Source organism: Macrobrachium nipponense, chromosome 4 (genome assembly GCF_015104395.2).
Source record: "Macrobrachium nipponense isolate FS-2020 chromosome 4, ASM1510439v2, whole genome shotgun sequence".
Lineage (NCBI taxonomy): Eukaryota > Metazoa > Arthropoda > Malacostraca > Decapoda > Palaemonidae > Macrobrachium > Macrobrachium nipponense.
The window spans coordinates 100,838,758-100,855,555 of record NC_061100.1 but is presented as its reverse complement, the minus strand read 5'-3'; the positions used below and the strand labels follow the sequence as shown (position 1 = coordinate 100,855,555).

Genomic DNA, 16,798 nt, shown 5'->3' with positions numbered 1-16,798 from the left:
CCTTTAAGGTGTTGCTAGTGCTGGACAATGCCCCTGGACACCCTGCCCAGCTGGGAGACTTCAACCCTAATGTCAAGGTGGTTTACCTTCCACCTAATACCACGGCCCTTTTACAGCCTATGGACCAAGGAGTGATTGCTTCGTTCAAGGCCTACTACCTACGAAGGACAATTGCTATGGCTTTACAGGCAACTGAAACCAAGAAGGACTTGACTCTGAAGGACTTTTGGAAATCCTACAACATCCTTGATGCTGTAAAGAACATTGCTAATTCCTGGGAGGAGGTTAAGCAAACAAACATGAATGGTGTCTGGAAGAAAATTTGTCCTCAATTTGTGAATGATTTCCATGGGTTTGAGGACACAGTTCAGCTAGTTGTCAAGAACGTTGTTGCCCTGAGTAAGGAAATCAATTTGGAGATGGAGGTTGATGATGTTACAGAGCTGCTGGAGTCTCATGGCGAGGAGTTATCTGCTGAGGACCTGATACAACTGGAGAAGCAGATGATAGAGGAAGAAGAAGAAGCACCCACCCCAGAGCCTAAGGCTTTCACAAGGCAGGACTTGACAAGAGGTTTTGCACAGTTGCAGCAAGCGTTGTCAACTTTTGAGGCTCAGGATCCCAACTTGGACAGGTTCACTAGGGTTTCCAGAGGCGTCATGGATTTGATGCAGTGTTACAAGGAGATCTTGGATGAAAAGAGGTCGCTCTCTGTTCAGACTAACCTGGAGCAGTATTTTAAGAAGGTAGAGAGGCCTGCAGGAGATCCTGTACCCTCTACCTCAGCTGCCTCTGCTAATCCAGACTCGCCTGCCCCACAATCTCCAGCACCTTCTGAATGTTCTGCTAACCCAGACTCACCTGCCCCAGTATCTCCAGCACCTTCTGTAGGTTCTGCCTCACCTAAAGACTCACCTGCCCCAACATCTCCAGTAGTATGTTCTGCCTCACCTCAAGAATCACCTGCCTCAGCATCTCCAGTAGTATGTTCTGCCTCACCTCAAGAATCACCTGCCTCAGCATCTTCTGGAGGTTCTTTTTCTCTTCACTAACCTCCCCCAGTCTCTCCAGCACCGCAGCTTCCTCTCCAGTGTGCAAGCCAATCAAATTAATAAAGGTAAGGAATTGTTCTCTCGTTGTTATTGATAGGTATTTACATTAAATCATGTGGTATTTTTCAATGTTCCGACTTACGCTAAAAATCGTGTTACGACGCATCTTAAGAACGGATCAACGTCGTAACTCAAGGACCCCCTGTACTTGCAAACATTCAGATACAATCAAATGGGATTGCAAATTAAGATTGTGTTCAGAGTGCTCCCCTTTGCCATCCTAAGTTTAAATTTTGTTTTGTGCACCTATTCTGCACATACAGTACTGATGTACAATGTACTGTGTTTTAGGTTAAAAAAGTATAGTATGTACTGTATTGCTGTTATATCATACTGTATTTAAATAGATATGAAGAGCACAGTATCCAACCTGCAAACAATTCAATGTACAAATGGCTTTCCAGAACGTAACTCATTTGTAAGTAGGGTAGTGAGTGTATTGTCAAACCAATCCCCCATGAGCTGAGGTTACTATGATCATTCTCCAGGAGGAGGATGAATCTTTTTGGGAGGTCATTTCATCTGGCATATCACTCAGGGAACAGCAAAACACAACCAAGCATGGTTGACACCAAACCATTGTTGAACTTACAGAACTCACAAAGCTGCTTCCTGGCAAATCCCTAAAGTGTCCTGGGATTCTCTGAATGACATCAAAATAGCTTCATCTCTTCCCTAGTCACAAACACTTTAGATATCTTCCAGGAGAGGCTTTCCTCACCCATATTTAAGGCTTTCTTAGCCGTGTAATCTCTGCCACAAATCCAATTGCTTCAGCAGCTCGGAGAACATCTTGGCAGGCTATTCCTCCCATTCATAACTCTCCAAACATCCAGAAATAAAGGATATTATTCCACTTCCTACAGCCCTTATAGAATAAAAGGTCTTTGTATGTAATTTGGTCTTCCAGCCCTAACTTTTAATTCAGCAAAGACTGTACAGTACAAATGAGACCTTGTATGTATGTTCATAGGTCTTGACAGTTTTAACCCTTTGCTACATTTTTCAATTGCATCGCACCCCATCACTCACATACGCCCACATTTATGACCTTTGACTGTCCACAGGTACTAGTATACTTTTGTCTAACAGGCAACAAACAGTAGTGGCACAGCAAATTCATTACCAGAGGCACCATTACCTGTCAGACACCTGCCACACATTTCAGATGTCTGCCGAACAGTTAACAGCTGTACAGAATTTCCTGACCATTTGACTGTTTCCTTCACTATACGATCAGGAAGTATTCTTTGTTAATGCAGTAATTAATTTTTCCTCTAATTTCCCTTTTCATAGTATTTTCATAACTTTTTGATCCTTCATATGTAATAAAAAGATTTTGACAACTTAGCAGTACTGTAATTGTGCTGGTATTTACACGTTCTGCAATCGTTAGTTAGTTGGTTTGGTGATGTTACTAATAGTATTTTTACACTTATCCCTTATAGCCTTGTACAGTACTTGGTATTTTGATATTATGTTAACTTTGTAAGCACTGCATATAAAATCACTTTTCTGCACTGACTTTAGTAATATTTTGCTCTGTGACAGTTTTAGGTCTTTGGTTCTTGTATACCCTGCCCCTTCTGGATTTTGTAATATGCTCAAGCAAACATTTAAAGGGTTGCCAAAGAAGAATAATGCCTGCATTCCTTGCTATGACTGGGTGTGCTCTTATGGCCTAACTTGTACAATATGTTACAATTGGTTGTGCTTCCTCATACGGGTGACATACAAGAGGAGATATGCCAAGAGTATTGCTATATCCAAGTCTATGTTGTCCACCTCTAAGTCTTCAGCTTTGATTTCTTGATTGGGAGCAGAATCCCTGCTAAGCTGTCTGCTCAGTGCCAGCTCTTACTAATTTCAGTCTGTAAAGGCCTGTCCACACGATCGGGCCTGATCGGCGGACTTCCCCTCTAACGGGCACACTTGATGGACAAACTGTCAAATTGCGCGATGGGTCTTGTAGCAAAATCACCATGGCGGTGCCCGATGGCTTGAATTTCGACCCTGGGAGACATACGTTAACCATATACATTTCTTTTACTGAGCCATTCTTTGCACCATATTCTCTTCTTTTTCATCACACACAAAGCAATTATCATGCTACACTATCTTCTTTGCGGTAGGCACCATGTTTATCGTACCGCACTGAATACACTACTGGCATCGTCGGGTACGCCCACCTCTCCATAGCCTCATCCATGTGGATAACATTCACGGGTAAGCCCATCAGAATTTGCCAGTCAACCCCGGAGCACGCCGATCAGGCCCACTCATGCTTGGCCTGCCCATTCATCACATGCTTTTCCAGCTGCCCACTGAAATGCTGTTCTGCTTTCTACCTAACCAGCTCATGTATCTGTTGCTTAGGAAGGCTCCCATCTTTCCAGCTTGAAAGAGCCCTGTACTTCAATGCAGGATTTGATTAAAAAATGTTTAGGAGATTAATTGAGGCAACTGTCATTGTTCTGCCTCCTCCACCATAGACCAGTCCAGCTACCAGTGAACCAGCAACTTAACTAGGTAGATGGACTGCCACAAGCAAAGTAGAGATACTCTTGAGAGTTTTGAAGAATGGGTACCTGTTAGTAGAAGTACATACGTACACATCTTGCAGCTCTTTCAAATGTATGATGGTGTTTAATCTGTACCCATCAAATGAAACAGGAACAAATTTCTAACACAAACTCAATGTGAAGAGAGGTTGAACATCAGTATCTAACCCCTATACATCTTCCCTGCCATTAAAACCCAACTGTTTGACCAGAAAATTGGTGCTCTGTGACTACTAAAGCATCCTTCCCCATCATCACTTCCACCTCTGCCAGCAGAGCCCAAGATATTTGCAAACCTGGAGAAAGAAGAGGAACTTCTTCAGTGTATAAAAAAAAAGAAAGACAAACACCCTTAAACAGAAGTCTGCAGCTGTTCCAAAGGACTGTTAAGATCTGTGGCTCCACTCCCTGCTCCTACCACCAATGGCAATACAGATACGTAATCCTCACTCTGGTTAGTGGAGGAGGGAAATTGCAACACTGTGAAAGCAGCTGGGAAGGTTCCACTCTACTCCAGTGGCATAGGTACTTCCCGACCTGAAAACACCAAACGCCAACTGTGACCACAGCAACTGGACTGAGCGTAGCACCTCTGGAGTAACCTCCGAGGTAACTTAGTAAACTAGGTAGGCCAGTGAAAAAAAAAATGGTAATCAGCAAATACTTATCTACATAATCGATTACGTTCTCAACCACCAGGCAGCACAAGAGTGTAGCACGTTTGTTTTTTATCGCAGCCAAAAGAAAAATGAATGCAACAGTCGACGAGTGAGACACTCGGCCCCCATCTAACCTTTTGTTAACCAGTGTTAATAACTTGTTACCATATTTTTTACCAGTTCCAGCTCATGCTGAAAGAACTTCCCATGTGAAAGGCAAGTTTGTATTCCTGTAAGAACAATTGCAATACATTTTAATATAAATTATCTAGTTTATAACTGAAGGTCAGGTATTCTCCATTAGAAGGGTAATATTATTAATCTAGTAAACTGTAATGAACTTTAACAAAAAGGTTGCACCATTCTACATCTCTGGTATCATGAATGTTGTATATCATGACCAAAGGTGCCTGCATTTTCTGTCAATATATACGTACTATTTTAGGAAGGGCAAGTACGTACATATTACGTACACAAAACAGTGCAGAATTTTAAATAAATCTTAATTAGCCTCGGCATATAAAAGTTTATGCTATGGTCCAAAGTTATCTTTCCATAGAAAATTTTATAAAAGCCATAAATTTTCCATCTTTGGTCTCTAGCTATCCAACTTGCTATAGATTCATTTAATAATTTCTTTGATAATGTAAAATCATTACAATTTAATCCTGCAATCTGTTATAATTTTCTTCATGCAACTGCTTTCACAGATAAGTCTAAATACAACAACAAAAATAACTTATATAAAACTGGAATGGATATGCTACAACAACAAAATAATAAAAACTGCAATATTATCATGTAGTTTAGCCAGAACACTACGCTAATTTATTTAAAACTCTCACAGGACTAAACAAAAACTGCATGCACTGCTGAAGTTGTTTGTAGATGTCATTATCAGCAATAAGCAAAGTTTACCGGCTTTAATGTAGTCTACATAAACATAAGCCATTGCCAATCTGTGGCACACACAGCTACGTGAAAACTAAAACTCCATGAAAGCAACGGACAAGCAAAATCTATACAGGAACATTTCATAGCCTTTTTCTATTTCAACCTATGCATTTCTCAAAAGAAAATCAGCAAGCAGGATATAAAACTAAAACTACACATGCTAGCTATAGTTCAGCTTTAATAACACATTAGCATATGACAGGCTCAGCCAGTTTATTGAAGAAATCATAAATTATTTGTCAGGTCATAAAATGCCATCTCCATAAATACTGCCAAACACACAAAAATATACAATGCATCATTCAATAGAATAAAGTAATATTATTTCCATTGTCTTCAAAACATTTAAAATAAAACAAAAAGTATTAGGCTCTACAAACAACAGTCTAAACATTCTGATCACAAGTACAAATGTACTAAGTCCCTCCTGAAGTTTATGCAATAAAAACAGATCACAGATTTACAAAATACAAATTTCCATTAACTGAAAATCAGGCAAACTATCCTTTAAAAACAAAGCATTTTTAAAACTTTGTTAAATTTCAGACTTAAAAAACCAAGGAAAAAATAACAAATTTGGAATAACACAATTTGTAATTTTCTCTGGTATACAAACCATCACCTTTTATTTAGAAGTATTTCTCAAAGCAAGCTGGAAACTGATTGAAACTTGGTAACAAGGTGGATAACAAGTGAAAATGGGAGGTGAGTGGGGACTACCCCTTTAACTGTACAGACTGAACAGGACGGTTGAGGTGAAACTTCGGCCCATATCCTGCTCTCGAAAGAGGGAATGTGAATGGAATGGAATCTAGTCATTCCTCTTCCACCTCCTGACTTACACCTGGCTTAATATATCAGTCAAGGTAATGACCTAGTCCAAAATAAGGCTTGGGTGACTACACATGTTGGGTAGCAGTCATGTGCCCCCATGAAAAAGTGTTCTGGATTTGTGAGCGACATCTCTTCGGTACAATGATTTGTCGGACACTCCCCCCTCATTACTTGGAAACTAAAAAATTCAATTGAACAGTGAAGGACAAACTAATGCCTTGACAAACTAATGCCTTGATTTCTAGGCACAAATCTAAGACAAAACTCATACCTGATGAGTGCCCCCACCTCAGATGCTTCTAAAACTGAAGGGATACCAGAGGTGGAGAATACTGAAAATCTTCCGATGTCTGTTGCCAAAGAAAATGAAAATGCCCTTAATACTCACTTTCAAAAGTGAAGCAGTAAGAAGTCTCTGAATCGGTATTTGAGTGCTGTATGAGACAAGGAAATCAGCATGAAGATTCACACAAGTGAAACTAGATACCTCATGGTGACTTAAGACCACCTGCCAAGACTATGAAAACTGTTCCTCACAAGACAGGAACCACACAGTTACCTCTCTAGGCCTATCAGCACGAGAGGCCATCTAAAGTTAATTATTCACTGCCAAGTGTCAGCAAGCTCAGGTACTCTAAGCTCAGGTACCTTACCTGCTGCTTGAGGATGAGGTTGGACTTCACTTAGCTTCTACCTGCGACAAAAATGTGAGAAACCCATCAAGACCTTAAGTAGTCACAATAATACTTCTCTCTTACAGAGAACCAGTTCACCCAGTAGAATGACACTTAAAGAGTGTGTACTAGAAAGGAGATTCCTACCTTTTGACTCCAATCACCTACTCCAAAGGAATCACTCAACCTCTTCCTCAGGCAAGAAAGTGGCAGGGCAGAAGTTTGCACAATCCACTGGAGATGAAAGCAATTCCCACCCCGTAGACCACCTTCCGAGTTTACCCGAAGGGCAACTCTGAAAATGAGACCGAGGGCCAGAACAATACTCGCTAGGATATTTGTTCACCACAAGCAAAATATACCATGATTATTGCTGCTCCAGTGCAGTCTGAAAGAAAATGAAAAACTGGACTGCTCTGTCCCATTCAATCCTTGGAAGCCCAGGCAAAGTCACTGCCAGAACCCTGTTATGACTAAATAATAGCCACCTCCTTGCACAAGACTCAGTAAATTAAGAAAGAACGAGAGTGAATAAGCCCCAACACCACCAATCCCAACTTACTACCCACTGCATGGGTAGCTATGCCCACAAAGGGAGAAGAGTTCTAAGAGCTCTCCCTGCAGGATTTCCTGGACTGCGCACCGTAGTGTCAACTCTACCCGGGAAAACCGATCGTCGCCAGTGACTAGACAACCCCACCCTACCCCAAGGGGAAGAGCCCATGGGAGAAGCTTACCAAGACTTTATGCAAGGACTAGACTTCCCCATCTTTGAAGCATGGCGGCATGGTTTAAGAAAGCAGGGTTGAGGTGGAGGTAGACAACCACATATAAGACAAAGAAAAAAATAGGAGAGCACTAACCACTCTCCTACTCTTCCCTCCGCTGTCCTTGCTTCCCTTACAACACAGGGCTGGTCGAATCAGGAACTGAAGACCAAGTCAAACCCCATCAGAGGAATCTATCCAGGAAGGACTATTGTAACCAGAAACCCCTTTTCCTCTGCAGCATTCAATAAAGCTAAGACCATCAGTAACTACCTCAGTAGATCATGAAGGCCTCTTTTCTCTGCCAGGTCAAATTAGGAAGGCCACAACAGAAGGATCACCTAATCCTTGGTAGATCAAACTTCTGCAGGAACTTCCATAATGACTAAATGTTACAGACCAGAAAAGTCAGTACGTACCGTAATATTATTAGTATTTAAGTCAACAAATGAAATAGCTGGTGATGAACTCTCCATTAGGAGCTGCTACATTCCTGGCAAAGTGCAGGCCGCTTTTAGCAAGAAGTCTATAAAAGTAAGAGCCCTTAATTGAGGTTTTATTCCGTAAGAATAAGACAGAATTAATATAATTAACCTAAAAAGAATTGCAATGAACAAATACTCATATCTAAAATCCAAGTTCTCAACCAGCAGTCAGGACAGCAAAGAGTAGCACAGACATCTGCTCTCTATTGTGGATGAAAGAAAAGTGTGTGATAGTTGGTGAGTAAAGATACTCCCCCACTCACCCCATATCTCTCCACCTGTTAACAACCAACCTTGTTTACCTAAGTTTTGACCAGTTTCCAGCTCACACTGAACAATTCTATATAAAAGGCAATGTTTTGTACTCTCGAAGGAACAAACATTTTTAACTTCCTAAAACTAACTGGTCCCCTTTTCATCCATTTAGCTGAACAATTAGGATTCCTTTACACCCTCACTGGTCACTTCTAGCAAATATGCATCTTTGAAATAGAAGCTTATAACCATATTACCATCCTTAAATCTATATATCATTTCTTGTGGGACTAAAGTTTGTTACAAAGAAAAAAAAAAAGAAAAAAAAAAAACTCACAAAAATATTTACAATTACAAAACAATGGAAATGTTGCAACAGCAAGATATTATTGTACAGACAAAAATAAATATATCAGTGGTCCCCAGAAAAGAACATTCTTATTGTGTATATGTATACAGTCCTCGCCCGTAGTACGCGCCTACAAGCACAAAAGACGTGCTCTCTCACACTGAATTTGCTCAATAGGAATACAGACACTTAAGGGGAAAATTACTAATAGGCAGCATCCCTCTCCATCCTTGACATTTTAGTCCCCTTGTAGCCAAAATAGACACAAAGTAACTAAACAAAAGATAGAAAACATCGAGAATATGGTTATGTACTTTTAATCTAGCCTATCCTAAGACACAATACAGTGTATGGGATTCTGAGTTGCATCTGTTGCTCCTCCCCCCCCCAACACCATTCAAAAAACAAACATACTCATCACCATTAAAATCAGACAAACACCACTTATACAATACTGTCTTCATTCCAAGGCACTTTCCTCAACACTTTCTTGAATGTCTGGATTGTCCTGTAATGAGCAATGACTGCCTGCTGTTGCCTGTTTATTTCTTTGTTAGGTTTCTCGGTTTAAAAACAGAAGACTTGTCGAGTGCAAACGCACCTCTGCTCTTTGCTTATTATTCTATTGTGCTTCAATTTCTTTGATTATCAGTCAACTGCACACAAAATGTGGCAGATGTTTAGCATAGATGTGTTTCCTCTCTCCATTTCTTGTCTGTCTTTCTGGTCATCTTTATTTTCATCTGATTCTACTTGAGCATCAGCTCTTTGTTCACACGATGTAAGAATTTCTTGCTCCAGTGTGCGTTTCCTGAACCTGGGATACCTTGTGAAATCTAGTGTTGCTGTTTCTGCCTCTCCTAGTGACTTAATGGCTGAGGGATGCTGCAGGGAAGAAGAAATGGGGCACAAATAGCTGCCAGACATGCTTGACTGTTGCACTGTTCACGTTGTCCCATGCTGAGAGCAGGAAATCCTTGGCATTTGTCAACACAAAACTATGCCCAAATTTCATAACCAACATTTCTGGAGCTGAAGGTGAAGGTGCAATTGCTGGAGATGGTGTGAGTGGTGAATGCTGCTGCCCTTCTTCAATGTCATTGCCAACACTTCCTCATGACTGTCACAGATAGTAGTTGTAAAGTTGCAAATGGTAAAACTATTTCATGGTTGTGATGAGTTCCTGATCCAACAATGGCTGTACAAGGGAAGTGGTGTAAGGTGGCATGAGAACACGATATTGCAGTCTTTGTTGATGTCTTCTATCCAGGTGAGATGAAAGGAACTTGGAACAAGGAATACCAAGCTCATGATACTTGGCCTTGGTATCCAGAATGCAATGGGTTTTAAGCAAAAAAAAATAAATAAATAAAATGCTGCTAAGTGCAAGATGACAGACTGCATCTTATACAGCCCAGACAAGATGGTCAGCTTGCTCTTGTCTACCTTCCTTTGTCTGGCTTTTTTCTGAGTTTTCATTTTCTGAGTCTTACATATGCCTTAGTTGGCATGGCCTCACAATACAGGGTCGTTTCATCCACTTCATAAACCTGGCGAGGATCATAACTACAATGATCCTCATCAGCTGACTCTAATTCCCTAGCAAGTTTGATGTGTTGTGGCTCCTTCCTTTTGAGGAAATGAACCAGCAAGCCAACACAGGCCTAAATTCCTTCTGTTCCCATATGTATCCAGGCATCAGGGATAACCCCGCCATCATCTTCCTCCTTATAAAGGTTGCGAGATGGCACCATAGAAGGATTGCTAACTCTGCTTCAGCCATCAAGTGTTAAAATACTCTGTACATCTTCACAACTTTCTTAATGGCATCCCTATTCTTCCATATTGTCCTCACTGCTGACTCTGCCAGCCCAATTTCACATGCAAAAAGCGTTTGCTTTCTCTCCCTTCTTCAAAACCTCCAACTTTACTGTATTTCTGACATGCTGAAGCAGTCAACTTCAGCAAACATAGCTCTGGGATACGAAGAAACAGGCATAAAAAAATCAAATTTTTTCTCTCATGACACTTGAAGTAGCATCACAGCATCTCTCCAAACCAGGAGTCCCTGCACTGCGTAGAAGCAGGTGGGTGGTTCAATGCTTTGATATCCCTATACCATGACACCACACACCTCTCTCTTGCCTTGATGATCTTACCAAACACTCCCTCAGTAAATGGGGAACTGTCATGCTCACCTGGTAAGCCTTGGAATAGTGCCACTTTTGACCTCCTGACCACTCTTTGGGCTCACAGATTTCGACACCATATCATGCCATAGGATCCAAGGGATATAAAACCAGGGAGGGTGGGGTTTATGGACCAAGTGAATCGTACACTATGTAAACATGCACATTACAGGTGAGGGCTGTATACATTAATATATGCATACAGAATGATACAAGAAAATTAATTCAGCCAGCAATTATAAAACATCAACATTTAGGGGAGTGGTATACATGTTGCTTTTCATACATGCTCCTCCTTTGGTAAATAGGTTCATCTTTCGGTGAATATTGCACAATTAATACTAACATTAGCGAATGAAATACAATTAGGATACCAATTATTAAATGGAAAAATTCCTTTACGACACATACCTTGATACAAAATAATGTATGACAAAAATTCAATTTGTAAAATAATTCATTATATGTAATAACAAAACAATGCTATGCATATATGTTCATAAATCTCTAATCATGTTACAAAATATCAGAAATATACATAAACTTTAGCTTTTAGCTAAAGAGATGCTACATAAAATTAGTTATTTGATGAAAATAGGGTTTAAGTCACATAAAATTTCTGCAATATTATTTATTTAGGCTAATCCATGTATTCCTGTCTCCCAATTATTCTACGTGCATATCTTACCTAATGAAAGTACATAAACACAAGGGAAAATAAGGAACCCAATGTATTGATTTTCCCAGCTTTGGAAGCATTTCTCAAATGATAAACACAAAATAAAACTTAATATGTAAATATCTGTATGACCTTGTTGAACATTAAAATTATGAATCTGATTAGCATTTTAACATAGAATTTCACAGTTAGTCTCATTATGACTTCTCTTATGTAGAATCTTCTACACTCCCAATAAGGATTTTACTCTCTCCAGACAAATTTTATACTTTCAATAAAAAGATTTTCTTTATTTATAATTGGGTGATGAATACAATGAAAATAGCCACAATACTTTTGAAGTTCAACAGGATAGGGTGCATACACCTTTCCTTGGCTGGAGGATAAATATGAAAAAGAACATTTATGCACAGTTGCTTATTTCACTGAAATACCACATCTGCACTGAATTCAAAACATGACTGATACCTTTGTGCTTCAAAGTTCAAATGCCCTCACAACATCCAGAAAATAATAAATTTTCATACAAAAATGCCCAAAATTTCTCTGAGGTGGAGACTAAGCCTAAAAAGCATAAACCAAAGAATTTGTTCTTTCCAAATTAATACATCATGTGAGTAAAGTAAAAATCAAATATTTTCTTTGGTCAGAAGAATATGCTTAACTTTAAAACATGTTCCATGAAAACTAAGAATAAAGACTTACAACCAAATAGGCTTTGTTTACACTGATTTCATCTATGTATACTTCTAGTGGAATCACATCTCAATAACCCTTTGACAGATAAATTGATTCCTTAGAGGATTATCTTACTGTATTACTTAGCCAAAATATTGTCTCAAGAAAGAATAATGGCAATGTATCTTACACACAATTTTCAGCCACAAAATAATAACTATATTACCTAAGCCAAAAACATTGTTTCAAGAAAGAATGAAGTAATGTATCTTACACATAATTGTCAACCAAAAAATAATTCCCTAAATGCATAGAATACAAGTTAATCTTTCATACAAACTTCACATGTAATATTTGTGAACATACTTAGTGCTGGTTTCTTAAAAAAAAATCAGCTGTACTGCCCAAAGATTAAGCAATTTGGCTTCTTAGAAAAAAATTATCTGCACTGTCCAATGATTAAGCAATTTACCACAATTTACACAAACATAGCACAAGATGCATACAACTGATTCTTCATTACTGTATACTAGTACTAAAGCATTCTCTGCTTGGTAATAGTACTGGCATGCTTCAATTAATTAAGTACTAATATTCCTAAACATGATTCTCCCCATATCAGCACTGCTGTCATTTATCAACATCTCTCGGCAAATACAACATAAAATGATATTTTAACTTTTTAAAAATGATACATATGGCAATTGCACAACACATATTTTTCTCCAAGTCCTGGTTACTGTTGACATTTTCTGTACAGGGGAAGGATCTAAATACAAAACTGTTTAAAAGTTACTTCCCTCTTTTCACACTTGGTTCACACTTCCCACAGTCTTCCACAGCCAACAATTATCAAATGGTAACCAATAACATTAATAATCAAAGTTCCTATTAAACTTAACTAAATATCTCTTACATCATAGAAGACATTCATGGGCCCAAGATACTAGTAGTTGTAGATTATTATTGTAAGTCACACAAAACAGCCAGACAATTAAAAGGATTTCCAACATGCTATCTCATAAATGAGCCATATCAAACATACATACATAACACTTACACAACAAACACAACAAGGAAACACATAAAACGTTGACAGTTTCATAACTCATTCAAAGAACCCACTTTGGCATTGGTGCATGTTACTAAAAATATATAAATTTCACCCATTAGGATTCCCCATCTAGACTAGTATGGTATTTTGCATATCCAGCCATACATTATAGAACTATGTACTCATTGATGTAAAAGGGATATCAACTGAGCTATTAACACTACAAAGATTACAAAAATAGATCTAATATATATACAATAGAAAAGAGCTAGAGAAGTCGTTAGCTTACATTGGTCTGCAGATTTTGGAGCTATTGTCTAAAGCTACCATGATGTATCACTGCTATAGATAGCACATATATAGCCAAAATATTTAAAGCAGATTGCTCCGTATCACATCATATGTGTGTGTGTTTGTGTGTAAAGTCTTTTATATAACTGGTGCAGGCTACTGTACTCTGTGGGCAATAAGTACTCTTAAATATTCTAGGTAGCTATTTCAAAATAAAACTGTTCTTTGAAAAATATGAATTTTTTGCTATCTAAAGATAATTATTATTGCGCCATAAATAGTTCCTAAAGTGTTAGATGACAAAAGGTCGGAATACTTCTTGGAAACCACAGAAGAAATTATCTGAAGTGCAGTATCAGTTAAACTGTAAATGTTTTAACAAGCAATAACTGTGAGCTAAATCCAAACACAATAAATACTGAAACACATTACTGTGATAATATAAACTTTAAATATTACAAGACATACAACAGCTTAGACATAAACATATCAATATTGTCATTACTACCTTGTACTAGGATAATTTTTCAGATTTGAATCACAAGCAACACTTACAACATGTAAACAAAAATACATAGGAAAGATTTACGTGACGTAATGTAATTTGAGCTTATTTTCTTGCTTAAACAGCCTTCTTGGTCTCCTGCTTCCCAGCTGCGAGTCACTTGATACCTGTGAGCGCCCTTTTTCTTTCCTCCTCAAATGTCTGAGCGTTCCTGATCCGCAACCTCTCCAAGTCGCACTCGATGCCTTGCTTCGCACGTTGCACCTCGTTGAATTCGAGGTGGTAAAACGTGAATCCCATGTATATCATGTACATGAGAATGAAAGAGAGCAAGACAAGCATCAAGTCCAAGAAGAATGGCACACCTGATGCAAGACTGCATGAAGCCTGCACAACAATATTTATGATTAGCAGGAGAGAAACAAGGACGCAAAGAGTCAAGTAGAACTTACGATTGGAGTTGACCTTCTTCAACCCTTCTTCAAAAGCTGCTGAGCTGTTCAGAAGGGATTCTGTTTCATACTTGGCATCCAAAGGGACTTCATCAGTGTCGCCATCTGGTAAAAGAAAGGCTATAACAGTATTTCTTTGCATGCAACCTAACAAATGAACTTGCAACCCATTACGAAATGACCAAATCCCTCTAAATTAAGCAGCAAGTATTACTGTAAGTGGCCCATACATGATTCCCAAACGATTTGAAGCAGCTACAAGCATGTCATTTAAACATGAAATAAAAAATTCTCCACACATTGGGAACACTGAAAAGCCATTTTCTTTAGGAAGGCAAAATAACTAATTACCTTTGACTGGAGTTATGGTCAGAGTTGCTCGAACAGCTTCGTGATCTGAGAAACTGAATTCTTGTGCTGGGACTCTCTGTGGCCATGGCTGATCACATAGTTTAGTTTTGACCTGAAACCGAAAAAACTATAGTATGTACAGTTGAAAAAGAAGTACTTTAACTACTTAACATTATAAGCACAATCTACTGGTAACAAGCATAACAGGTTTTATTTATAGCATAATCTGATAGAAAAATCTCTCTCTCTCTCTCTCTCTCTCTCTCTCTCGATTCCCCACCCCTCCTCGTCTCTCTCTTCTCTCTCTCTCTCTCTCTCATTAACCCCACTGTCCGTGACTGATAAGAGACAGTAAGACATTCTGGTTGGAAAGAAGGAACTCATATGATTAAAGGGTTGTATGGAACAAACTTATTTCTAAAACATTCTGTTTTGTTCTGGTTGTCAGCCATTAATGACATTTCAGTCCTTACTCTAAGGATAGAAAAGTATTCAGTCTATGGAAAATTATCCTACTAATGATAAATGAAAATGTAAGATACAGATGTAAAACTCGTGATGCTAAAAAAGGGATTTTGACGAAGGAAAAATCTATTTCTGGGTGATTGGCTCGTGTCGCCCTATGAAAGTATCCTTAATATCATTCTTTCTAGGTAAAATTAGCCTAAAATTACCAGAGAAAAACAAAATTAAGAAAATGTCAGTAAAACTGACTCGCTCACTCTTAAAAAGAAGTGTCGGTATGATAAAGGGGCGAGTGTGGAACACTACCACGAGCCAAACACCAATTAGAACTTCCTATCAGAATCCCCCAAAGAGAGAGCTGATACCAACGGGCGAGGCAGCCTCTACTACTACTACTAGAGGACGCCACAGACAGCAGCGCCCCTAGCGGACATCCTTAATTAAAACAGCTAAATACATCTTGTCCTGCAAGGGGGGGAAAACAAACCATAAAAGGGGGGGTTTCATAGGGCGACACGAGCCAATCACCCAGAAATAGATTTTTCCTTCGTCAAAATCCCTTTTCTGGGCTCAGCTCGTGTCGGCCTATGAAAGAGTACCAGAGAAACAGACAAGATGGAAAAGGAAACAATGAAAAACAGTTTAAAATGATGGATATAATATAAGTAAATCAATTACAGCATACAAATTAAGCACTTAAACTAACTTATTTTAACAGTAAAATAGTAGGATGTTAGTAATCTTAAAGTACTTAAATGGTAATTAAAGTAAATTACAGAGATGCATGTAAAATAAGGAAATTTTGGGATTTACTTAACTAGAATACAAAATTATAAAATATATACATACATGTGTCCTACCCTAGCATAAAAATAAGGGTAGGTACACTGAAATCCATCATCAATAGAAATATTCCAAAATATATACAAACACATTGTGACTGAAGTTCATCATAAACATAAAATGGTGAAAATACACAAACATATTGTGTCCTACCCTAGCATAAAAATAAGGGTAGGTACACTGAAGTACATTATCAGTACAAAAGTGGATGTCCCTAGCAAAAAAAAATAAGGGACAATCCACTATATGATACAACGGCTAAGGCTATGATGTTGAGTAGCCTGACGATAGGGTGAGGCATGTTGGTTGAAGTAGGTAGAAAGGAGACCTGGATCAATACTACAACTACTAAACAGTATCAGGGGAAACTATGTTTCCCGCTGCTACTGCTGAAAACTTTAAAGATTCCAAGGACTTTAAATAATGCCGTTTAAAGACTGTCGGGGATTTCCATCCAGTATACTTTCTAAGATCCTCAAAGTTCATATGTTGGAAATAATTAATTGAGGTGGCTACTCCCCTGATATCATGTGCTTTTGGGAATGACTCAGGGTTGGCTTGTTTAATGAAGTAAAGGATTTGCTGTCTAATGCCTTTAACTGATAAAGTACCACCTTTTTCTCTCATGAAGAGAGCACCTG

General features: G+C 38.7%; 1 protein-coding gene across 3 annotated transcripts in view; it reads right to left on the bottom strand.

The window, feature by feature from the left end:
- Positions 1 to 5,444: 5,444 nt before the first annotated feature.
- LOC135211048 (putative neutral sphingomyelinase) overlaps positions 5,445 to 16,798 on the bottom strand; it is a 71,527-nt gene continuing 60,173 nt past the window's right edge. For all 3 annotated transcript variants that reach the window (XM_064244104.1, XM_064244105.1, XM_064244106.1), the window contains 2 exons: positions 14,850 to 14,961; positions 5,445 to 14,603 (listed from right to left, as the gene is read on the bottom strand). In XM_064244104.1, coding sequence (XP_064100174.1) covers positions 14,203 to 14,603; positions 14,850 to 14,961 — 513 coding nt within the window. In that variant the 3' untranslated portion in view covers positions 5,445 to 14,202. The remainder of the gene's footprint in view (positions 14,604 to 14,849; positions 14,962 to 16,798) is intronic.